The sequence below is a fragment of the Schistocerca gregaria genome, chromosome 9, assembly GCF_023897955.1.
Source record: "Schistocerca gregaria isolate iqSchGreg1 chromosome 9, iqSchGreg1.2, whole genome shotgun sequence".
Lineage (NCBI taxonomy): Eukaryota > Metazoa > Arthropoda > Insecta > Orthoptera > Acrididae > Schistocerca > Schistocerca gregaria.
Genome location: NC_064928.1, coordinates 256886237 through 256912954, shown reverse-complemented (window position 1 = coordinate 256912954; position 26718 = coordinate 256886237). Strand labels below are relative to the sequence as shown.

At 42.5% G+C, this 26718-nt stretch overlaps 1 protein-coding gene across 3 annotated transcripts in view; it reads left to right on the top strand.

The window, feature by feature from the left end:
* The window catches only part of LOC126291651 (endoribonuclease Dicer-like), a 286500-nt gene that overhangs the window by 154992 nt on the left and 104790 nt on the right, over positions 1 to 26718 (top strand). For all 3 annotated transcript variants that reach the window (XM_049985218.1, XM_049985216.1, XM_049985217.1), the window contains 2 exons: positions 6786 to 6918; positions 14719 to 14943. In XM_049985218.1, coding sequence (XP_049841175.1) covers positions 6786 to 6918; positions 14719 to 14943 — 358 coding nt within the window. The remainder of the gene's footprint in view (positions 1 to 6785; positions 6919 to 14718; positions 14944 to 26718) is intronic.

The window sequence follows — 26718 nt, the reverse complement described above, 5'->3', positions numbered from 1 at the left end:
TTCCGCCATCGATGTCCCAGTGCGGCGACTACTGTGGGAAACTTGGTTTGGGAGTGAGGGAGATGATGAACAGTAGGGTGGGAGAGTAACAGGTGCGGGCAAGTACACAGTGTGGTTAAGCGGTCGTTCGGTTGACCGACATTCGGATAATCGACGCTCTACTGTATATGCTTCACTGGTCTGCTAACTGATCTCATTGCACAAAATCATCAACATTTCCTCAAGACAATAGCATATCCACAGGTGTTTACAGCATTGCTTTTAGGAAACATTGCGACATCTACAAAACGTGAGGCAATGGCAGAACTTGAACTGCACATTGCACAGGTCTGACAGGAAGGGCTGAGGAGTAGCATTTGAATTCTCTTTATGGGAAACCTCTTTCTCAGTACTGTTTTTGCCATAGTAAATCTGTGCTTACTGCTACCCGTGTTATGGAGGTAGAAGTAAACCTCCACTCTCAAAGTAGTTCAGTAAAAAACTGAGTGAGTCTCTGCTGATGGACTGACTGTTACTGTAGACAGTACACACAATTCTCTATTGCTCAGGGTGTGTCACATCATTAAATATAATTCATGAGGGTAAATCAATAAATCAAACAGAATATTCTGAATTCTTAGGTGTTCATGTTGATAAAACCTGCACTAGAGGTCACATGTGGTTCGTGCCACGCGCCTGGGCTAACTTTACGTTAATTTGTATGGTCGGAGTATTTCTCTTCCGCAATTAGTCCTTTTCATTGCTCCTTTTCACCTATCCTTTTTCATTGCTCTTTTTCGCCTATCCTTTTTCATTGCTCTTTTTCACTTATCCTTTTTCATTGCTCCTATTCACCTATCCTTTTTCATTGCTCTTTTTCACCTATCCTCTTTCCTTGCCGTTTTTCACCTATCCTTTTTTTAAATTTCTTATTTGTCGGTACCTCCCTCCTTCACTCGCCTGTCTGATATTTATAATTCATTTAGCTTTCCTGTCTTCTGATTCCTTCACAATGTTTTTTCATTAGTTTCTGTCTTGCTTATTACCCTATCTTCCACCTTTACATTCTTTGGTTTTCAAATCATGTTTGGTGCAAGTACCAACAGTGACAGCACATAAGTCTTCCCTGACCCAGGTTTCTAAGGGACTTTCTCTTCAACCCTTCTGCTGGGAGAAGGAGCCACTGGCTCTGGAAGCTCATATGTTCCACAACTTTTTACACATTTTCTCTTGCTGCCTCATGGTGACTGATTTTTAACCAGTAATATATTTTCAGGCACAAATTACTTTCGTTAATTTAGAAAAAGTCCCTGGATAGAGGGAGAGCACACACACTTATAGATACACAACATTTGTGCACATGTTGCCACTGTCTGACTTGGCCTCAGTGCCTGGAGACGACAGTGACTGTGTGTGTGTGTGTGTGTGTGTGTGTGTGTGTGTGTGTGTGTGTGGGTTTGGGTGTGGGTGTGGGTGGGTGCACGCGCGCACTAAGGAAGAACTTTTGCCCCTTAGTGCCTCCTCTATGCCGTTAAGAATAGCAGTCTGTGTTGCTAATACTGCTCTCATGGAACCTAGTACCATTGGTAAGTTGCCTATCTTACGACTTCTTGGGGCAACAAAAATTTGATGTTCAGTTACTGGGCAATTTAAAAAACTGAAAACACTTTCATAATGTACTCATTAATAGTATGAATAATTTTAACACAGTAAGATGAATATTACAGTTACAAACTGTGTATTGTTTGGAGGCCGTGTTAACTTATGGTGTGTGAATACTAAGACCACATTCATCCCATATTTGAGGACAAGAGCACTTAGTGACTTCTACAAAAAAAATTCTCGTGGGCATCTCCAGAAAACTATGGAAACAATAACGTTTGTTGCTTACTGCATCTTAGCTGTTCATACAGTCAGACTTTGGCATCAGGTATGATGTTCTAAGCTGTTGCTACTTTACTACTGACTCTATTTGCAGCACACTTTGCAGTCAATATCTATTAACATCACTAAATATACCTTCAGAATTTTCATCGTACAATACATGAGATGCATGAAAAATCTTTTGCTTAAAATGGAGCAAAAAATACCCTGGCTATTTTCACTCATTGTTTCTTAAGCTTTATGCGAGCATAATTTCAAACCTTTCCTAAATTTTTCATTGTTACAAGCTTCTAGTAGAACATTTAACACATTAATTCATTTGTAAAATAATTATACACTCGTAGCCGTTTTGTGGATTCTTTAAATTGGAGGTTTACTGCTCTACCATAGTTTGTATTGTGGTTACAAAAAGAAGCAAGATGTTTAGGCATAAAAATCTTTTGGCTTCCTACACAGTGATATAAAGATATATAACTATAGTATAAGTCATAATATGAATGGAGGAAAATTGAGGAAACCATATAAGCGGTCAGTGTTTTGGCATTTGTACACTATCCAATCACATTATTGTTACCACCTGTCAAAAGCCTGAATAACCACGTTTTGCAGTGCAAATCGTGTAGGAAGAGTGTCAGTGAGGTTTTGGAAGGTACCCACAGGTATGTGGAGCTGTGACATCTCTGCTGTCACGGTCATCTACACTGCTAGGTGTTTGCCGTGGTGCAAACAGCCCAATTGAGGTGGTCCCACAGATTCTTGTCCGAGTTTAAATCCGGGGAGTTAGGTGGCCAAGGAAGCACGATAAACTCATCCTGGTGCTCTTCAAACCACACTCATACACTGTGAGCTGTGAGATACATTGCAATTTCCTGTTAGTAGGTGCCATCGTGCCGAGGAAAAAGAAACTGTATTTCGGGGTGATCACGGTTCCAGAGCATAGATGCACACTTTTGTTGATCCATTGTGCTTTCCAGAATCACAGGATCATCTGTGGAATCCCACAAAAATGTCCCTCAGACCATAATACTTCTTGCCAGATGCAGGGTGTTTGCTTTCAGACGTGCCGCACTGTACACGCCAGTTATTTGTGTGATGGAACATAAAATGTGCTTTATCTGAAAAGGCCACCTCCCATTCGAGCCTCTGCTATTGATGAAGAGCAATCGGCACGTGTGATGAACTGGGCTTCCGCTGCAGAGGCCCGTGAGCAACAATGTTCGCTTGACGGTTGTTGAGGAGACAGTGTCGGTAGCCCCTTGGCTCATCTGGGTCAGTTGCTCAACAGTTGCGTGCCTATTCGCCTGTACATATCTCCGCAGCAATTGGCCACCTGTTGCCTATGACCTGTGGTGCAGTGGTTTTGGATAGTGACATTTTGTGATGTGCAGTATACTTTAATCATGACAGCATGTGAACAGTTTACAAACTTAGCCATTTCAGAAACACTTCCACCATTGCCTCGAATGCTAATGAACATGCCTATTTGGACGTCAGATAACCTGCTCTGTTTTGGATTGTGACACAGTGACTGTACTGTTTTCCGTGTGTGTGTGTGTGTGTGTGTGTGTGTGTGTGTGTGTGTGTGTGTTTTGTGACACCCCTCCCCCCCCCCCCCCCCCCCCTGCCCTCACCCCCCTCGCTTTATATATCTTCCACTTCTAGTGCTGCAGTTTGTAAATATTATTGCACATTGACATCAAGCATAGGCAGTGGTCACATTAATGGGACTTGACTATATAGTAAGGTGTGTGTGTGGGGGGGGGGGGGGGGGGGGGGGCGGTTATGAGGAAAAGGGGGGGGGGGGGGTAGGGGAGAGAGAGAGAGAATACAGTTACAGTTTAATGTAAGTCACTGTATGAATGAGTAGGGGTTAAGAAACCATGTAAACAGTCAGCACGTTGGCATATTTTTCGCTGATAATCTCTGCTGCGATTGTAAAACTAATTTGTTCCATATCGCAGTGAGATGTTAAGATTATGATGTGTGGAACGTCTCCACAAATGTCTGTGTAATTGTGAAAGGGACCATATGGTTCATGCATGCTGTTTGAGCTTACACTGTGCTCAAGGTGTCACTGTATGGCAAACAAAAAAATTGATACAAGGCTTTTCACAGTTAGTTGGCATACTATATTGTGACATTATTCATCCTAACATTGATCCCCTATGTGAGGCACAAAACAGCCAATTGACGACTGATACCCACATTTTGTGGCTTGTAGATACCACAAAGAGCATGCATTTGGATCACGTTCTCCAAAAACTTTAATAGATAACAAAGTAACAAAGTCAATAAACTTAGATCTTCACTTACTTTTCTAAATAGTCTCCATTGTTCTCACACATTTCTCCCATTGTCGTTCCATTTTCAAGATGCTCGTACACGGAAGTCCCTTTGGTCGGAGTGTAGCCATCTGCATTTGGTCGGAATGTAGCCATCTGCTGAATGCTGATTACACTTCCACATATTTTGCAAACTGTTGGTCAACCGGGCATTTCTTCAAGGGACCAAACAGATGAAAGTCCAACGGTGCGAGATCTGGACTGTGTGGTCGATATTGAAGCACCTGCCATCCAAATTTGACAGTTTTCTCACAAACAGGAGCAGCAACATGAGGAGAGGGATGTGGGGGAGCATTGTCATGAAGTTGGACACCATCAGCATTAATTAATGTTGTGTTTGTCATAAAGGGCGCAACACAACTTAACCAAAGTTTTAATGCAGGCTTCAGCAATCGTAGTGGTCGTGTGTTCAGCAAAGTCCACCATTAACATGCCGTGGCATGTCCCAGAACACTGTCATAAGCACTTTCCGAGCAGACTGAGTCACTTTGAATATTTTTCATAATGGAGAACCAGCACGTTTCCAATTGATAGAGGCCTACTAGGTTTCGGGCATATAATGGTATGCCTGTGACTCATCACCCGTGACGACTCATATCGGAAAGTCGTGCCTTTCTGTGGTGTAATGCATTAAAAGATCTGAGCTTGTCATCATTTGCTGGTCCATGTGGGTGCCTCTCATGCACCCAGTGAGCACCAATTTTATGAAAATTTAATGGGTAATCAACATTATTGTACATCAGGCCACAGGAAATGTCAAACTGCTGCGATAAGGTTCACATGCTGGTCCTTCAAAACTGCCGTCTCAATATCTCTGACATTCTGCAGTGTTGCAGCTATTACGAGCCGCCCGGAGCGTAGCGAATTGTTGATGTTCACACGGCCCCCTCGAAAGAATTCACATTGCCCAGAGACATTGTTATGGGCGGTACAGTCGTCCCCTACGTGGCATGTGTGTGTCTGTGAATTTCACTCAGTTTATGTCCTGTGGCCCACAAAAATCAAACTACACTTCATTGCTCTTTACAAGTTGAGACAGTAACACGCATGCTATGTGTGCTTCGCAGTTCAGTCTTCTCCCGCTAAAGGTGCATGTTAAAACAAAGTACCCTCTGTTGTGCAAACTCTAGCATCGTGAAATTTCAGCATTCCAGCTGTGGTAAAAGGGGAGAAAAAAATTATTGTTCATTACTTTCTAATCCTCCCTCGTAGTATGTAGCCCCACTCTCAGATTGTACTCTTTCAAAATTTCTACAGTAAACCTGTGGTTGATGTCTGGTGGGTGGGTTTTTTTTTTTTTTTTTTTTTTTGTTTTTTTTTTTTTTTTTTTTTTATAGTGCCTGTCACTCGACTTTGTTGAGCATTTATGAGGGTGACTCAGATATAAAATGGAGTTTTTGTTTTATGCACATTTTTGTGAACTGTGAGTAACGTGATCTTTGTTTCTTATCGCTTTCATGTCCAGTGAATGTTCTCCACAACAATAAGATTATTGTACCATTTCTGTACTCAGAATCACAGTGTCAGATCAAGAGGTACCATCATCTATTGCACGACACATTAGAATTAAGTTTCTGACAACAGACGGCACAAAACATTCCAAAATTTTGAAAAGAACTGTGGTACAGTTGAAGGTAGACACCCTGAGAAATAACTAGAATATATACACAACACAGACAGGTTTTAAAAGGATGAGAAAAGTCGAGATTCCTGCTCACTGACGTCCTACTATTTGTTTTACGTGGTGATTCCACTTTAGGTTGCTCCATTCACTCTTAGGTATTTTACAGTAGTTACTGTTTCCAGTGATTGATCACCAATAGTGTAATTGGACATTATTGGATCTCTTCGCTTATTTATGTGGAGTACGTTACATTATTTACATTTGGGATCAAGCGCACTAGTTTTCGATCACCTTCAGGTCTTCCTGCATTTCATTAGTCTTCTGGCATTGAAAATTTGCCTCATTGCTATCGAGGGTAATTTAAAGGCTTTTGTTCTGCCTTACACTCAACATCTCGGAATTGTGTTAGTCATTAGAGACAGTAATCCACAGCGCACTGCATCTGTCTCATTAACTGCTTCCACCAGTTTACATCAACGTGATTGAGTGGCCTTGTGACAGTTAATACTTGGATTGTATTATTGCGGAAACCTTCCTTAAACATTGGGTAACTTCAGGATGATCAGTGTCAGTGAACAGGACCGGCTCGAGCAACAACATTTCGATTACCTTTGGAGCAGGCACGACTAAGATTTAAACATTTTACCATGCACATGGTAGACTAACATCATATTGAATGTTACCCAGCAACGTATACCGGTTCCTTAGGCTGCCTTTATTTTGCATATCGTTTAGTTTTTATTTCACAGGGTTTTTTCCCCCTCCCCCCAATAAGACATATTCTTTCATTCCCTGATACCCCTGAATTAAAGCTCGCATAACTTGTTCACAGATGCAAAACTTTTTTTTGTAATGTGCTAACATATTTATTAATTGTTTGGCTTTTTAATTAGTGTATTTCTTGTATTCAAAACGTATTTCATAACATGTTAAGTGTGTGTAATTTTGTGTTTTAGTTATTGCAGCAGGTTGCCACAGGACAAGTTTACAGACCTTTCACCATTATGGTACATTCAAAACAACAGAGATGGGACTGTTACATGTTACTTGAAACTGCCCATGAATTCAAGACTAAGGGAACCCATAAAGGTAAAGTGTGTTGGCTACACTTTTATTTTTTAAGTAATGCCTTTCAGTGGTACAGCTTCTTGAGTCAAATAAATGGTATTATAAGTACATATGTATTTGTCAGTTATATAAGTATTATAATCAAGCTTAATAGAGTAACTTCAATACATGAAAATGTAGATAAAATTTACTTGAAAAATTATTCATTTCTTCTCTGTAGATGGACTAGCAGTGAACTTAAGGCCGCTGATAATGATGGAACTTATTGTTCAAATCCACCTTTTCATATTCACTGGCTCATCAAGTACATAATAATGTGAATCTAGGATGAAATAGCAACCATATGAATTAGGATAGATTGCTTCTCACCACACAGAAGACCCATGGCAGACAGGCACATTTACAAGTAAACTAAGCTACTGGGCAAAGCCCTCCTTTAGATTTGGAGCGACACACACACACACACACACACACACACACACACACACACACACACACACACCCACACCGGTCCCTGATGGACCGCAGCATGTAGAGACGCTATACGTGCTCGTCGACATGCTTTACGCACCTTTAAACGCCACCCCACAATGGCGAATTATATTAATTATAAACAATTACATGCGCAGTGTCGTCGTGTTACTAAAGAAAACAAGAAAGCCAGCTGAGCTGCTTTCACAAGCACCTTCAACAGTTTTACTCCTTCTGTTGTCTGGGGTAGCCTGCGCCGGCTACCTGGCACTAAGGTCCACTCACCAGTTTCTGGCTTGACGGTTGCGAATGACGTCCTTGTGGCCCCTGAGGATGTCTCCAATGCCTTCGGCCAATTTTTTGCAGTGGTTTCGAGCTCCGCTCATTACCACCCTGCCTTCCTCCCCCGAAAACGAGCAGCAGAGGCAAGGCCACCTAACCTCCGCTCCTCAAATCGTGAAAGTTATAATGCCCCATTCACCATGCGGGAACTCGAAAGTGCACTTGCCCGGTCACGGTCCTCCGCTCCAGGGCCTGATTCTATTCATATTCAAATGCTGAAGAACCTTTCTCCTGCGGGTAAAGGTTTCCTTCTTCCTACTTACAATCGCATCTGAATTGAGGGACATGTTCCCGCTTGCTGGCGCGAGTCTATTGTTGTACCAATTCCTAAGCCGGGGAATGACAAGCACTTGCCTTCCAGTTATCAACCCATATCGCTTACCAGCTGTGTCTGTAAGGAGCGAATGGTTAACTCTCGTTTGGTTTGGCTGCTCGAATCTCAACCCCTACTTACCAATGTACAGTGTGGATTTCGTAGGCGCCGCTCTGCTGTTGACCATCTGGTTACCTTGTCGATCTTCATTATGAATAACTTCATGCGGAAGCACCAGACAGTGGCTGTGTTCTTTGATTTGGAGAAGGCTTACGACACCTGTTGGAGGGTGGGCATTCTCCGCACGATACATACATGGGGTCTTTGCAATGGCCTCCCTCTTTTTATTTGTGCATTTTTAATGTATCAAAAGTTTAGGATACATGTGGGTTCTGTCCTGTCCAATGCCTTTAGCCAGGAGAACTGGGTGCCACAGGGTTCAGTTTCGAGGGTCGCTCTCTTCGCTATAGCGATCAATCCAATAATGGATTGCCTCGCAGCTGATGTATCAGGCTCCCTTGGCTCCCTTTTCGTGGCCGATTTTACCATCTAGTGTAATGCGCAGTGTACATGTTTCCTGGAGCACTGTCTTTAGCATTATCTTGACCGTCTTTACTCCTGGAGTGTCGCCAATGGCTTCAGTTTTTCTTCCGAGAAGACGGTCTGTATTAACTTCTGGTGCTACAAAGAGTTTCTCCCACCGTCCTTACATCTTGGTCCCGTTGCTCTCCCATTCGTGGAGACAACAAAATTTTTAGGTCTTAATGTTTGACAGGAAACTTAGCTGGTCTTCACATGCGTCATATTTGGCTGCCCTTTGTACCTGTTCCCTAAATGTCCTCCGTGTTCTCAGCGGTACATCTTGGGGAGCAAATCGAACCATCCTACTTCCCCTATATCAGTCGATCGTCCGCTCAAAACTGGATTATGGGAGCTTTGAATACTCCTTTGCACGGCCGTCCATCTTACACCACCTCAACTCTATACCACATCGGGGTTTACGTCTTGTGATCGGAGCGTTCTATACTAGTCCCGTTGAGAGTCTTCATGCTGAAGCCGGTGAATTGCCATTCACCAACCGGTACTATATACTGCTTTGTCGGTATGCCTGTCGGCTATTATCAATGACCGACCACCCGTCTTGTCCTTCCTTTTTTGACTACTCTCTCTACCGTCAATACAGGTTGTATGTATCTGCCCTGCTACCTTCTGGAGTTCGCTTTCGTTGCCTCCTTCAGCAACTTGATTTTCCGCTCCCTGCAACCTTTAGAGTGGGAGAGAGCCAAATGCCACCTTGGCTCCAGGCTCAGGTTCGCGTTCACCTTGACCGCAGCTCGCTTAGGAGGTTACCCCAGCTTCGGTATACCGCTTGTGGTTTTTTGAACTTCGTTCAAAGTTCATTAATACGATCTTCATTTATACAGATGGCTCTAAGACCAATTATGGTGTCGGGTGTTCTTTTATTGTCGGGGTACACAGTTTTAAAAACCGGCTCCATGGCCATTGTTCGGTCTTCACAGCTGAGCTATTTGTCCTCTACCAGGCTGTTCTTTACATCCGCCGCCACCGACATTCTGCTTATGTCATCTGCTCTGATTCCCTGAGTGCCATCCAGAGCCTCGGTGATCCGTATCCGGTTCACCCTTTCGTGCACTGGATCCGACGCTCTCTTCAGCAGCTGGCGGACGATGGTTCTCCAGTTAGCTTTATGTGGGTTCCTGGCCATGTCGGTATCCCTGGGAACGAAGCTGCTGATGCCGCGGCCAAGGATGCGGTTCTCCAGCCTCGGACAGCTTCTTGTTGTGTGCCTTCATCTGATTTTAGCATGGTCATTTGTCAGCACATTTTATTGCTGTGGCATGCCGATTGCTCTCCACTTACAGAAAACAAATTTTGGGCCTCGAAACCTCTCCCCACGGCTTGGACGACCTCTTCACGCCCTTCTCGGCGGGAGGAGGTTGTTTTGGCCTGGTTACAGATTTGACACTGATGGTTCAGCCAGCGCTATCTTCTGACAGCTGCGCTGGTGCCGTTCTGCCCGTGTGGACAATTGCTGATGGTATGTCACATTTTAACGTCCTGTCTGAATTTTAATACACTGCGCATTGATCTTGGCCTACCATGTACTCTGGATGACATTTTAGCAGATGACCCAGGAGCAGCTGCTCGCGTCCTTCGTTTTATCCACTTGACAAACCTGTCTAAGGACATTTGATTATGCTGTTTTCTTTTAATCCCTTGCCTGTTAATGTGACTTTATGGTGTTCTACTTCCTTTCATTCTCTTTTTGCCTCCTGACTAACTTCTCAACCACCCTGTAGCAACAGTCTCGTCCACACACAATGCACAGCAACGTGCCCACGCAGACCCTGGCTGCAGCAATGTGTGTCCCACATTCTCCCCTCTTATTAAATTATTCGTGGACATTCATCCAACCACCTTCCTTCACTCAAGTGTGGTTTTGGTAGTCCTGACTACACCACATTCACACACACATCATTTTGACATAACCCAATCTGTTCACACCTGCTGCTCCCTCTCTTTTCTTTCCTGCTAACCAGCACCACTCACAATTATCATCTTTTAATTTACTTTTATTTCTGTGCTGACTTCTATTTCATCCTGTTTTCACATGGTCTCATTTCATTTTCATCTTCTCTTTCTTTCCTTTTTTTACTTCATCTGGTGTGGACTTTTGTTACTGTATTTCATCTGGTTTTGCCTTTTATGAGTTTTAAGAAATTCTTGCATAATTTCATGTATATATTTTGTTTTTTATGCTCCACTGTGGATCCTTGCTCCTTTCAACTGCACCAATAAAGAAAAGTTTCCTGTCCCTAGCCAGAACCCAGTCCTGCATAGTATCCATGTGTAGTTACCTGGCTCGTGGAATCCCCCTAAATTACCCACCTCCAGCTGCAACCCATCCTTTCACAATGACCTCTGTCTGTTAATATTCTGTTGGTCCATAGCCCACACCAACCCATCAAAAATAAGATGTACCTCAGTGCATGGAGACATCAGAGGCTGTGTATGTGTGCTGTGTGCATGTGTGTGTTTTTCTGAAGCCGGGGGACTTTTTTGCCCGATAACTTAGTCTACTTTTAAATGAGCCTGTGTGCCACTCGTGCCACCTGATGTGCCGAGTTCCAATCTGTCCTAATTTGTGTTGTACATAATAATGTATTATACAATAAAAGAGTTGAGGGGCATGAAAGGGAAGCAGAGATTGAGAAGGGAGCGAGTCAAGGTTGTAGCCTGGCTCCAATGTTATTCAACAGTAAAGGAAACCAAAGAAAAATTTGGAGTAGGAATTAAAGTTCAGGGAGAAAGAAAGAAAGAAGCTTTGAGGCCTGCCAATGACATTGTAATTCTGTAAGGCAGCAAAGAACATGGAAGAGCAGATGAACGGAATGGACAATGTCTTGAAAGGAGGATGTAAGATGAATATCGACAAAAGCATAATAAAGACAGTGGAATGTAGTCAAATTAAATCAGCTGATGCTGAGGAGTCAGATTAGAGAATAAGACACTTAAAGTAGTAGGTGTTGGCAATGTCAAGAAAAGTTTTTCTAAAGATGATAAATTTTTTAACATCAAATATAGATTTAAGTATTGGGATGTCTACTGTGAAAATATTTGTTTGGAGTGTTGCCATGTATGTATATGAAATGTGGACAATAGACAAGAAGAGAACATAAGTCTTTGAAATGTGCTGCTGCAGAAGAGTGCTGAACATTAGATGGATAGATCACATAACTAATGAGGAGAAGGTAGTAGTAGAATTGGGGAGAAAAATTTGTGGCACAGCCTCACTAGAAGAAGGAATCGGTTGACAGGATACATTCAGACACATCAATGGAGCAAGAATTTAGTATTGGAGGGAAGTGTTGAGGGTGAAAATAGTAGAGGGAGGCGCAAGACATCAATACAATAAGTATATTCAGAACGTTTAAGTTGCAGTAGTTGTTTAAAAATATGAATAGGCTTGCACAGGATAGAGTAGCATGGAGAGCTGCATCAAACCAGTCTTCAGACTGAAAACCAAACAGTAGTGTAGCATAGGAAAACTCTTAACTTGTTAGCAGCCGGGGTCACCTTTAATACAGTACCTAATAATATAGCGGGCAAGCAGAGTGGAACGTTATCATTTATTGTAAGAACGGGAAGGTCTTAAGCTTTCTGACAGCTTTGATGTGGCCCCAAACTCTTCATGTCAGAGTAGATATTACACACAATGTCCTCATCTGCTTTTGGGCATATTGCAGCCTCTGTAATTCCCTATAGTTTTGCTCATTACAGCTCCTCCTAGTACCACGAAAATCATTCCAAGATGTCTTAACACATGTCCTGCCATCCTATCCTACTTTCAGTCAGTATTCTATGTTTCGTTTTCCTCACAAATTCTCTGGAGAACTTCCTTGTTTATCAATCCACCCTTGTTTTTTACCTTATCAATCCACCTAATTTTCAGCATTGCTCTGCAACACCGCATCCCAAATTCTTCAGATCTTGATATAGTATAATGGAATATTTGTAAGAGCTAATGCCGCTATCTATGATACTAAAGAAGTCTTTTAAATGATTAAATATCTTTGCTTATGGCCAGTTGTACTAATTACTACCTTAAAAAAATTACAGCCAGAGACTGAACAGTGTGTGGCAATTTGTTGAAGATTCTGATTACTGATTCCCTGCAAATCTGTTGCTATACCCACAGTAACAATTAACTTTGTGGATAAAAGCCCAGACCAATGAAGGTATCTATAGGGATGCCTGCATATACCCGCAATAATAATAACTTAAGGTTAAAAGTTAAAAGATAATGTCAGTATTCACATGCAATTAATAATAATAATTGTTATTGTTTTAAGTCACTATTATCACCCTTTCGTGATGGCTTGCCACCATGTTGCTCGGAGTGCATAGTGTCCGGGAGGGGTTAGGTTCATTGATGGTTGATATCTGCCCTTTTTCGTGCTTTTCCTTCTAATTACACTTACTTTCTATTTCTGTTTTCTGCCCGAGTCATTCCTGGCCAGACAAACAAAACAATTTAAACGTTAACTTTATGCTGTTATAAGTCAGAAAATTCTGAGGTAAAATTTATACCGACATCAGTTTTACAATATGTAAGTGCACAACCAAACTGATGATGTAATAATAGCCAAGAAAATGATGGAAAAAATAAAATAAAATATGGGAAATAGTAAATGTGTTATTGTACTGTGGTAGTAGGGAATGCCATGAACAACTTATTAAAAAATCCCGACAACTGGTGGGGGTAGGGCTAGGGCTGAATTTGAATACCTCTTCTGTGTGTTTTTCTTTAACTCGAAGACCCTGGCCTCTAGTGAAAATCTGTCACAGTAAAAAATTAAACTACATTAAATTTCCTACAAAAAAGGTTCTCAATAGTTTTCACGTACAAAAAAGAGAAGTATTTAAAATATTGCACATCGCACAAGCAATGTAACACTGTTGTAGTAAACAATTATCATTTACAGCATGATAAAATTGTTAGCGAATTAACCATTTCTCAAGATGCCATAAGCTGATACATGGAATGTGAACATTATAATTATTAGGCAGTCCTGACAAAATGAATAGTAATTAAATTAAGAGTGAAATTTTCACTCTGCAGCAATGTCTGACTGGTATGAAACCTAAGAGGACAGGCCGCGAGTCGTGCTCCAAATGCATCGCCACACTTTTAACGTGACAGTTTTTTAACCGATCAGTTTGAACTATGATTCCCTGCTTGTTGCCAGTAACAGTATTTTGTTTTGAGAAGTCATCCCTCCCCCTCGTATCAGGGCTTAAATATTTACCGATGTACGAACACCTGAAGATGTGATTTGAAATCGCAAAACCGATCGTGTTTCTGTAAAAGTTCATATACAGTTGAAAGCAGTTCATTTCAGAAACATTGATTACTTCAGCAGTGGTTGTCAGAAACAGAAAAGTATTTGTACTGAATAGAAATTTGTGTCGCAACCTGACTAGAAGAAGGGATCAGTTAACAGGACAAATTCTGAGATATTAAGGGATAATCGATTTAGTATTAGAGGGAATAGTGGGGGGATAAAAGGAGTAGAGGGAGACAAAGAGATGAATACAATAAGCAGATTCTGAAGGGTGTAAGTTGCAGTAGTTATTCGGAGATGAAGAGGCTTGCACGAGATCGAGTAGCATGGAGAGCTCATCAAACCAGTGTTCAAACTGAAGACAACAGCAGTATCTGTTGTTGCAGATGAAAGTTTTTGTCGATGCAGGTAAGAATCTTGTGGATGTGGGTAACAGTCCTCTTACTTGCACCAACCTCTGTACATAGATTTGGTTTATCTCTGAGTTACATTTGTAAGCCAACTGACATGCCCTGCATCATAATGAGATATAGCAATTCTGATTCACGGGAGATGTACTAATGAAGTATTGTGTTCCCCCGAAAACTTTTATTCAAAAAGAGCAGTTTGTCTTTATATTCGTGGCCACATAATATGTACCCACAACATTTGATAACATTTTTGTGACTAGGTTGTTGTAAATCCAGAGTAGCTCCTGTTAGCAACATTTGTAATTCCCTCCAATGTTACTCAGTTTCTAAATTTTTAAATATTTTTTATTTGTTGGGGTAAGTGATGCACCATAAGAAAATCTACCACAAACCGGTATTTATAGAGAACTTATTTCAGGGTAGACCACAGAGCAATCGGAAGATGGCAAAACGGTATGCAGCATTTGAGGCAGTTAAACAACTCTACCAATGTGGTGAGCTAGATGATCATCTGTGTGCTGTATCATATGAAAAAGATGTTATGTCATATCTAACATTTTTCCCATTCATAAAGAGGGAAGCAGTGCCAAAGGGGAAGCCTGAAGCAGGCACAAAGAAGCGCAAGCAGCTCTATACCCGGAAGGTACCCATTTAATTTTTATTCTCTTTTACATATTTTGTGTAAAAACTTCAAGTGGCTGCAAAGCTTCAGCAGTGGAGTCTCTCAATAAAAAGTTTTTTTTATTAACTTTAACACAGCAAGTTAACTGAGATTTTTTTTTCACAAAAACATTAAGTGTTCATTTCTAATCCATAGAGATAATTTAGAAGATTGATGTTGGTTTTCATGTGCCTATGCTCTTTTGATTGAACAGAATCCATTCATAGTTATTATCTCAAGTGTGGACTGAGTGAAATAAATTAAGTGTTAACCTCAGATTTTCAAATCTGTAAGCCTTGCTTGTGACATGTTCTTTTATTCAGTACAGGAGTTCCTCTTAGTAATTTAGAACTGTTTGCTATTGTAAGTTGTTTATTGTGTACAATATCAATAATCTTTCTGTTTGTGTATGTTAAGGATTTAGGTTCACTAGTTTTACAGGGAAAAAAGTAACATTTTACATGTATTATGTAATTGCTCGTACCTCAACTGGATGGTTATGGATCATGTGCTTGCTTGGATTGTGAAAAACATTAAATAAATAAATTAACAGATTTATTTTATCAAGCATACTAACCTACATTCTATGTCTACATACATAATCTACAAGCCACCATATGGTGCATGGCAGAGGGTACCACATACCACTACTAGTCGTTTCATGTACTGTTCCACTCGTAAATAGAGTGAGGAAAGAACGACTGTCAAAAAGCCTCCATATGACCCCTAATTTCTCTCATGTTTTCGTCGTGGTCCATATGCAAAATGTACATTAAGTGCAGTCGAATCAGTCAGCAACTGGCGTCAGGTGTGGGTTCTGTAAATTCCTGCAATAGTGCCTCATAAAAAGAGCATTGTACTACCTCCAGGTATTGCCATATGAGTTCATGAACCATCTCTCTGTTATTCCTGTGCTGATTACACCTACTGGCAACAAATCTTGCAGTATGCCTCTGAATTGCTTCAATGTCTTCCTTTAATCCGAGCTAGTGAGAATCTCAAGCACTAAAGGAGTACTCAAGAATCGGTTGCACCAGCATCCAGCCGGCCGGAGTGGCCGTGAGGTTCTAGGCGCTACAGTCTGGAACCGAGCGATTGCTACGGTCGCAGGTTCGAATCCTGCCTCGGCCATGGATGTGTGTGATGTCCTTAGGTTAGTTAGGTTTAATTAGTTCTAAGTTCTAGACGACTGATGACCACAGAAGTTAAGTCTCATAGTGCTCAGAGCCATTTTCAGAGCCACCAGCATCCTATATGCTGTTTCCTGTGTGGATGAAATACACTTTTCTAAAATTCTCCCAATAAACTGAAATCATTACCAGATGTTATGCCTCAATATTTAATCAGTGTGATTGTGTTCAGCAGCACCCTACAAATGCCCTATTCAAATGTTACAGGATTGTTTTTCCTACTCATTCGCATTAGCTTACACTTTTCTCCATGTAGAGCAATATGCCATTCATTGTCCCGACTAGAAATCTAGTCTGACCCTTCTTGTATTCTTCTACAGACATTCAATGACGACACCTTCCCATACACCACAGCGACATCAGGAAATAGCCGTAAACTACTGCTCACAATGTCCATCAGATCATTTATGTATACAGAAAGCAGCAATGATCTTATCACTCTTCCCTGGGGCACTCCTGACGATACCCATATGTCTGATGAACACTCACCATCGAGAAGAATATACTGGGTTCTATTACTTAAAAGGTCTTCAAACTACTGGCATTTCCGGGAGCCTTCATCAACAGTCTGCCCTGAGGCACCGGGTGAAATGCTTTCAAGAAAGTTAGGAATATGGAATCTGGCTGTTTTCCTCCCTCCATACTTTATAGGATATCGTGTGAGAAAGGAGAAGCCGAGTTTCACACAAATGATGCTTCCTAAATCTGTGCTGCTTTGTGGACTGAAACTTATCTGTATAAAGGAAATTTATCATATTCAAATTCAGAATGTGTACAAAATTCTGCTGCAAACAGACCTCAAGGATATTGGTATGTAATTATGTCAGTCCGTTCTTTTCCCTTTATATAATGTTCACCTGTGATTTTCTCCAGTCCCTTGGGACTTTGTGCTGGGTGAGAGATTCGTGATAAATGCAAGCTAATTAAGGGGCCAATACCACAATGTTCTCTCTGTAAAACTGAATTGGGATTCCATCTGGACCTGGTGAGTTATCTGTCTTCAGCTCTTTCAGTTGCTTCTTTATGCCATGGATGCCTAATTGTATGTCTTCCATGTGGGTCTCTGTATGACAGTTGAGCAGTGGTGTGTTTCTGCGATCCTCCTGCATGAATGATTTCTTAAACGTGAAATTTAAAAGTTCAGCGTTTCTTTTGCTGTCATCTATTGCAATCCCAGACTGACTGACAAGTGGCTGGTAGAAGTCTTCGACCTACTTAGCGATTTTATGTATGACCAGAGTTTTCTCACGTTGTCATCGACATCTTTTGCTAAAGTATGAAAGTGAAAGTTGTCACAAGCTGCGAAATTGTCGGGAATAAAACAGTGACCCATATATATAATAAATTTCATTTATTTCATGTCTACGGTCACAAACTTTTTGTTAAGAGATTACTGGTTCGGTCTATTATGACCATCTTCAGATCTGCAGCAAAATATGGGAAAACATAATTACATTAGCAGATTGTCTAGAGCTTAAAACAATAAATGGACCATGATGAAAAGTACTGCTGACACATATATGCAATTTGTGCACTTAAAGTATGAAGAGACATACCTGTTTTATAATAACAATGTCCTAATGTAATGCAACCATAGTGGTGTCATCAAATATTACATGTAAAATCAGCACCAGCATTGTCATATATATATAATGATGATGATGTAAATAAAATAGAAACTAACTTCCACATGGGAAAAATATATTAAAAACAAAGATTCCAAGACTTACCAAGCGGGAAAGCGCCGGCAGACAGGCACAATGAACAAAACACACAAACACACACACAGAATTACTAGCTTTCGCAACCGATGGTTGCTTCTTCAGGAAGGAGAGGGAAAGACGAAAGGATGTGGGTTTTAAGGGAGAGGGTAAGGAGTCATTCCAATCCCGGGAGCGGAAAGACTTACCTTAGTGGGAAAAAAGGACAGGTGTACACTCGCACACACACACACATATCCATCCGTACATACACATACACAGACACATGGCTTGTGGAGGCAAAGATGATGTTGAATGACAGGTGAGGTATGAGTGGTGACAACTTGAAATTAGCGAAGATTGAGGCCTGGTGGATAACGAGAAGAGAGGATATATTGAAGGGCGAGTTCCCATCTCCGGAGTTCGGATAGATTGGTGTTGGTGGGAAGTATCCAGATAACCCGGACGGTGTAACACTGTGCCAAGATGTGCTGGCCATGCACCAAGGCATGTTTAGCCACAGGGTGGTCCTCATTACCAACAAACACTGTCTGCCTGTGTCCATTCATGTGAATGGACAGTTTGTTGCTGGTCATTCCCACATAGAAAGCGTCATAGTGTAGGCAGGTCAGTTGGTAAATCATGTGGGTGCTTTCACATGTGGCTCTGCCTTTGATCGCGTACACCTTCCGGGTTATAGGACTGGAGTAGGTGGTGGTGGGAGGGTGCATAGGACAGGTTTTACACCGGGGGCAGTTACAAGTGTAGGAGCCAGAGGGTAGGGAAGGTGGTTTGGGGATTTCATAGGGATGAACCAAGAGGTTACGAAGGTTAGGTGGACGGCGAAAAGACACTCTTGGTGGAGTGGGGAGGATTTCATGAAGGATGGATCTCATTTCGGGGCAGGATTTTAGGAAGTCGTATCCCTGCTGGAGAGCCACATTCAGAGTCTAATCCAGTCCCGGGAAGTATCCTGTCACAAGTGGAGCACTTTTGCGGTTCTTCTGTGAGAGGTTCTGGGTTTGAGGGGATGAGCAAGTGGCTCTGGTTATTTGCTTCTGTACCAGGTCGGGAGGGTAGTTGCGGGATGCAAAAGCTGTTTTCAGGTTGTTGGTGTAATGGTCCAGGGATTCAGGACTGGAGCATATTCGTTTGCCACGAAGGCCTAGGCTGTAGGAAAGGGACCGTTTGATATAGAATGGGTGGCAGCTGTCATAATGGAGGTACTGTTGCTTGTTGGTGGGTTTGATGTGGCATGGGATTTGGAGTAGGACCAGGTGAATCTGATGGAACCAAAGGAGTTGAGGTTGGAGAGGAAATTCTGAAGTTGTTCTTCACTGTGAGTCCAGATCATGAAGATGTCATCAATAAATCTGTACCAAACTTTGGGTTGGCAGGCTTGCCTTAGAGGAAGCCTTGGTTACCACAAGATGTGTGTGTTGCAAGTTCACCAGATGTGGCTACTGTAGGCATATACAAATCTTCAATGATTAATTGAACAGTGTAAAATAAAGGGGGGCTACAATGAGGAAAGTCTGTAATGGGCTTATAAGATATAAGAAGCATTACAGTTATAAACAGCGATGAAATAGAACACGACAAAAGTTAGTTTGTTAAAAAGAGGAAGGGTTAAAAGACAATAATTGACACATGCTCAAGTACTAATATTCTAGATGATGACATAGGTGATAAAAAGCTCTCATAGTGCACAGAATAATATAAAAACTATAAAACCAATAATTAAAAAAAGCCACAATGAAAGAAAACATACTGCCGCACAGAATCAGCGCCCTTTGTTAGCGTTAATGGCAGAATTACGCATAGGTGGGAAGTGGTTAAAGGAACGTGACCACCAGAGGGCCCCACATACCCGCGGCACCCCATTGCAAGAAAAAAAAAATTAGTGCAATTCCATACGTACATCTACATCTACATTTATACTCGCAAGCCACCCAATGGTGTGTGGCGGAGGGCACTTTGCATGCCACTGTCATTACCTCCCTTTCCTGTTCCAGTCGCATATGGTTTGCAGGAAGAACGACTGTCTGAAAGCCTCCGTGCATGCCCGAATCCCTCTAATTTTACATTCATGATCTCCTCGGGAAGTATAAGTAGGGGGAAGCAATATATTCGATACCTCATCCAGAAACGCAAGCTACACCGCCATGCAGAGTGCCTCTCTTGCAGAGTCTGCCACTTGGGTTTGCTAAACATCTCCGTAACGCTATCACGGTTACCAAATAACCCTGTGACGAAACACGCCGCTCTTTTTTGGATCTTCTCTATCTCCTCCGTCAACCCGATTTGGTACGGATCCCACACTCATGGGCAATACTCAAGTATAGGTCGAATGAGTGTTTTGTAAGCCACCCCCTTTGTCAGTGGACTACATTTTCTCTCCCAATGACTCTCAAGCTGGTACCTGCCTTACCAACAATTAATTTTATATGATCATTCCACTTCAGATCGCTCCGCATACATACTACCAGATATTTTACAGAAGTAACTGCTACCAGTGTTTGTTCCAATGTGTGAACAACATTATCTAGTTAATGCAATATATTAAATGAACAGAGAAGGAACAAGAAAAAATACTAGAGTTATGCATACAACATAAAAAAAAGTAAATATCTAAGGCACTCGATTTTAGGTGAATTATCAACAAACTATATATAACAGAGGTGTTCAGTGATTAAAGTAAAACATTGTCAAACAAAGCAAAGTAGTCATTGGGCACGAAGTCGCTCTGCGAGTTAAGCAGTTTTGTTGGTTCTTTTGTTTTTGCCTTATAAGTTTCAAGCTCCATAACTAGAGCCACTTCCTCATCCCCTCAAACCCAGAACCTCTCACAGAAGAACCCCAAAAGTGCCCCATTTGTGACAGGATACTTCCCGGGACTGGATCAGACCTTGAATGTGGCTCTCCAGCAGGGATACGACTTCATAAAATCTTGCCCCGAAATGAGATCCATCCTTCATGAAATCCTCCCCACTCCACCAAGAGTGTCTTTCCGCCGTCCACCTAACCTTCGCAACCTCTTGGTTCATCCCTATGATATCCCCAAACCACCTTCCCTACCCTCTGGCTCCTACCCTTGCAACCGCCCCCGGTGTAAAACCTGTCCTATGCACCCTCCCACCACCACCTACTCCAGTCCTGTAACCCGGAAGGTGTACACGATCAAAGGGAGAGCCACATGTGAAAGCACCCACGTGATTTACCAACTGACCTGCCTGCACTGTTACGCTTTCTATGTGGGAATGGCCAGCAACAAACTGTCCATTCGCATGAATCAACACAGGCAGACAGTGTTTGTTGGTAATGAGGATCACCCTGTGGCTAAACATGCCTTGGTGCATGGACAGCACATCTTGGCACAGTGTTACACCGTCCGGGTTATCTGGATACTTCCCACCAACACCAACCTATCCGAACTCCGGAGATGGGAACTTGCCCTTGAGTATATCCTCTCTTCTCGATATCTGCCAGGTCTCAACCTCCGCTAATTTCAAGTTGCCGCCGCTCATACCTCACCTGTCTTTCAACAACTTCTTTGCCTCTGTACTTCTGCCTCGACTGACATCTCTGCCCTCACTCTTTGCCTTTAAATATGTCTGCTTGTGTCTGTGTATGTGCGGATGGATGTGTGTGTGTGTGTGTGTGTGTGTGTGTGCGCGCGAGTGTACACCTGTCCTTTTTTTCCTCTAAGGGAAGTCTTTCCGCTCCCGGGATTGGAATGACTCCTTACCCTCTCCCTTAAAACCCACATCCTTTCGTCTTTCCCTCTCCTTCCTGAAGAAGCAACCATCGGTTGCGAAAGCTAGTAATTCTGTGCGTGTGTTTGTGTGTTTTGTTCATGTGCCTGTCTGCCGGCGCTTTCCCGCTTGGTAAGTCTTGGAATCTTTGTTTTTAATATATATTTGACAATGCTGGTGCTGGTTTTACATTTAATATTTGATGACACCACTATGGCTGCAGTACATTAGGACATTGTTTTTATAAAATAGGTATGTCTCTTCATACTTTAAGCGCACAAATTGCATATAATGTCAGTAGTACTTTTCATTGTGTTTTATTTATTGTTTTAAGCTGTACACAATCTGCTAATGTAATTATGTTTTCCCATATTTTGCTGCAGATCCGAAGATAGTCATTATAGACCGAAACCTGTAATCTGATAACAAAAATTTTGTGATCGTAGACGTAAAGTAAATGAAATTTATTACTAAAAGATGTAGTATACTATGCCCATGGATCTTATGGATGCACAAATTTCTAATAAGTTTAGCCTGACACCGTTTGTGCATTATTTATTGAACCTCAATAGAAACAAGATCGAAGACCCCTAGAGGTCTCTGCACCATCACACTGTAAGCTGTGGCGGCGCATGCCTCCTGGCCTGCATTTAGTGTGAGGGCACCACAGTGGAACACATGGTTCCAGCAGCCAATAGCGGCGCCCCTAATAGAGTACTTAAGCGCCTGCCTCTCGCCCAGCCAGCCATTCTAACCTTGTGTACGTCTCTAGATACATCGCCTTGCCTTAGACAGCTTATTTACTTTCTTGTTCTGTGTACGAGTGGATGTGGTTGTTAGGTTTTCTTGTGAGATCCGTTGTTTCGATCTCGTTGTTGTTCGTTCTGTCCTTCGTTGGTCGTGTCTGTCCTCTCCTGTTGTGTTGCTGTTCGCGGGCCGCTCCGCGGGTCCCGCCAAGCTTTCCGTCACTTCAACTCCGCCACCATTCCGGACTCCGTTACAACAGCAACAATGAACACGTACCCTGCTGTGGCATCGAATCTATCTTTTTGACACACATTCCATGCATTGTTAAATATTTCAAAGCCTTATAGTTCAGGTTTCAGCCAGCTCTCAGTTCCAAGAATAATTCGAGTGTGACAACTTTCTGGAGGGCAGTAAGTTCAGAAAATATTTTACGTGTACTTCATCAATTTACTTTCAAAATTTTGACAGTCGAAGAGCGTACTTTGCATATGACCTGATTTCACTCTCTGCTTATCGACTGGTAAGGGTTCATCAGTGGACCGCAAACTATCGCCAGCCTTTCTGTACGTATTCTGCTACCCGAGTAGGTGCTTCCTTCATGTAGTGCATTCCTGACCTATCAAGGAGAAGGAAGGAATCCTATAACCCTGCGCCCCATAATGTGGGTCCATAAAATTGCAGCTGTGATAATGACAGAATTGGAGCCTCTTTTTTTGAGACCCTCCACTCGCACCCAAACCAAGAAACACGATTGACTCTGGTCTCGATACTGCAAATACAAGCTCTGCTTGGAACCTGTGAGCGAGACCAGGAGGTCTTCATCACTTTCAACAGCCACCCTTAGGAACTTAGTGTGTCCTCAGAACACAAGCATCAGGCATCACTGGTACCCACTTGGGCAATAGCTTGCAGCCTACAGCACCCTGCACCTCGAGAGCTGCAGGCAGACCCTCCCCGCAACTTGTATGAGCCCGCCTCGCCCTGTGTACCCCTCCTTCCCCCCCCACCCCCCCACCCCTCCACCTCCCCCCCCCACCATGCCCCCCACCCCCACCTCCACTCCTCGGTCCCGCTGGTAGATACATAGAGTGCACATTTGATTTCTTTCCGAACCTGGACTCTCTTTCTCTTAGGGCATCCATAAAATGCCTAACAGTGGGACACCTGAGAACGAAGTCTTTCGCGACGGCACTTTTGAATAAAATATTCTCGGACTTCTTGCCGCGTCAAATCTTGGTAAAACCTTGAGCTTTTGACGATATTCACCACCATCGTCATCGTCAGGAAACTGACTGGCTAAACAGCAGCTGTGGTGGACCTTATGTAATCCCGGGATGGCTTGTGATTGGACGGCTGCTGATTGGATGGCGAATATGTCACGGTGTTGCAGATGTTGTCGACGCCTGCACTGGTGGCGCCATCGCAACCGGAGTATCGAAGACCCGCGGCGAGTCTCTCTGACGCTTCTCCATATCGAGCGCTCGCTTCCATGCACCACTAAGATTGTAACCATTGTCATGATTAAAATTGTTATCGCACATTCTAATTTCTATCGCCTCTTTAATTACCGAGTTCCAGTATGTGGAGACCTGAGACAGAACTTTTGTTTCACCGAACAAAATTTTATGTTTCCTAGTGAGGCTATGCTCCGCAATTGCCGATTTTTCCAGCTCCCTATTGTTAATGTGACGTTGATGTTCTGTACAGAGATCACAAATGGTCCGGACTGACTGACCAATGTAACTACTTCCACATTCACAAGGAATTTTGTAAATACCATGAATCCTGAGACCGAGGCAGTCCTTCACAGGACGCAACATCCCCTTGATTTTCCTTGGAGGTCGAAAGATCGGTCTTAAACCTCGTCTACGCAGGATTCTGCCTATTTTACTGGAAATAGAACCGAAGAAAGGAAGAAACATGCTAGGTTGTTCATCATGCGAATAATCATTATTTTCACGTTTCTTTCTCTTGCAGAACGCTGACTTTATATCTCGTGAACCATAGCCGTTCCTACGAAACACGTATTTAAGGTGATTAATTTCAGAATGTAAATGGTCTTTGTCAGACACAGTTCTTGCTCTATATATCAATGTAGTTAGAACGGCTTTCTTCTGAGCTGGATGATGGAAACTCTTTGCATCGAGATATAGATCTGTGTGCGTTGGTTTGCGGTGCACAGAGTGGCCAAGCCGCCCATGTGCTTTTCTTTGCACCAGTACATCTAGAAACGGCAGTTTTCCCTCTCTCTCTATCTCGGCAGTGAACTGAATATTCCGGTGCACACTATTCATATGTTCCAGAAAATTCTTGAGGGCTCCTGCGCCATGCAGCCAAACCAAAAATGTATCATCCACATAACGATAAAAAATAGATGGACGGAGTGGAGCCGAATTTAATGCACGTTCCTCAAATTGTTCCATGAAATAGTTAGCCAATACAGGGGATAATGGAGAACCCATGGCTATTCCATCCCTCATTTCATAAAATTTCCTGCCATACAGAAAGTAGGTGGTCGTCATGACATGTCGAAACAACTGTACAGTTTCCGGAGGAAAGTGTTCTGTCACAAATTGCAATGTGTCCTCAATGGGAACCTTGGTAAAAAGTGAGACCACATCTAGGCTAACTAAAATATCATTTGGACCAACTCTAATCTGTTTGATTTTCTCAATAAACATTTGAGAGTTTTTGATGTGGTGTTCACAATGGCCAACTATGGGAGTCATTAAATTAGCGAAGAATTTCGCTAGCCTGTATGTAGAAGATCCAATGGCACTAATGATGGGTCTTAAAGGGACATTATCTTTATGGATCTTAGGTAATCTGTAAAGCCTTGGAGGCCTAGGGGCTCGAACTTTTAGATTTTTTATGACATCTTCTGGAAGACCAGAATTTTCAAGAGCTCTGTTGTTTTTCTGCTATATGACAGAGTTGGGTCCCGTTTCAAACATTTATAAGTGCTATCCTCCAATAAAGTTACTATTTTGCTATGATAATCTTTAGCATCAAGAACCACTGTGGTCTCACCCTTATCTGCTGGCAGAACAACAAGATCTTCATCCCTCTGTAATGCACGGAGACCCTCTCTTTCTTCTCTACAAATATTAGATTTGGGAGGCTTGGCTGAGGCTAAAATGCGACTGGTGGTAAGTCTTACCTCGTCGGCGTCGTCCTGTGAAAGATATTGAACAGCCTGTTCCACTCCACTAATGAAATCCACGATAGGAACAGTGCATGGTGTAGGAACAAAATTCAGTCCTTTATTAAGGGCCGAAATAGTTCCTTCGTCCAAATTCTTGCTTGACAAGTTGACGACAGTGCATGCTGGTTCATGAGATGAACCCAATCTTTCCATGCCTGCAAGCCGCTCAAATTTGTTATTTTGTTTAGCCGTTGTATTGCTATAATGAGCTCTTTGATGAGCTGCCGTCGACATATCGACCCACTCCCAATCTAAAGCTGAGAGGACTGCAGACAAATGGAGATGGCAGTTATACAAACAGCGAGCATTAGTATCTAGTAGTGGGACACCTGATAACTGGTAAACCTCTCCTCTGGTGTGCATACTCTGATAGTGGCGGAGGAGCAGCCACTTGTCCACTTGTCCACACAGTGAATGGAAAGGCCAGATGGCCAGCCTCCACATGACTCTCCACCACAAGCAGTGTGACCGTACGATGACCCGCCACTCACCCTGCAGTGGGCATGGATCGTTCTTGTCCATTATGCCGGAAGATGCCTCAACAGCAGTGGCCAAGGCTGAATCAAGTGTCACGTGAGGTGTCCCGTGCCACATTCCACTTTCCCTACTGCCACCACGCCCCGAGGCAGCAGCCTGCAGATGGTTGACTGAAACCATAAACATCTTTAGCTGTTCACAATCTGCAACCAGCTCGTGCATCCGTATACAGTATTCACACACCCTATCCTTGCAGTTACTTGTAACTTGTGAATTAAACTTCAAAAACAAACAGAAAAAAATGAGACTCGAAACCAAGGAAAAAAGAATTCCCAAATCTAAGCCACACCTGAAATTTGAGACTCGAAATTCAAGGGAAGATAAAAGTTTTAGGCCGCACTTCCAATTCGAAACAAAGTTGGTCCATTGTAATATGAGAGACAATTTAGGTCGAATGAATGACGATACAGCTACAGTAGTTTGGTTCGAGTCATAAGCTTAGCACTTAAGCTTAACCAGGTAGCCATTGCTATGCGTCAGGCGCTCCATCCGTATTTATACGGATATCCTTCCTTTTTCACATGCTTCGTCTGGTTTGAATTATTATTATTTTTCTTTGGTCAGATAAGTGCCGTTATTTTTGTTATAGGTGCTTATGTCATCCTAAGCTGAAAATGCATTAC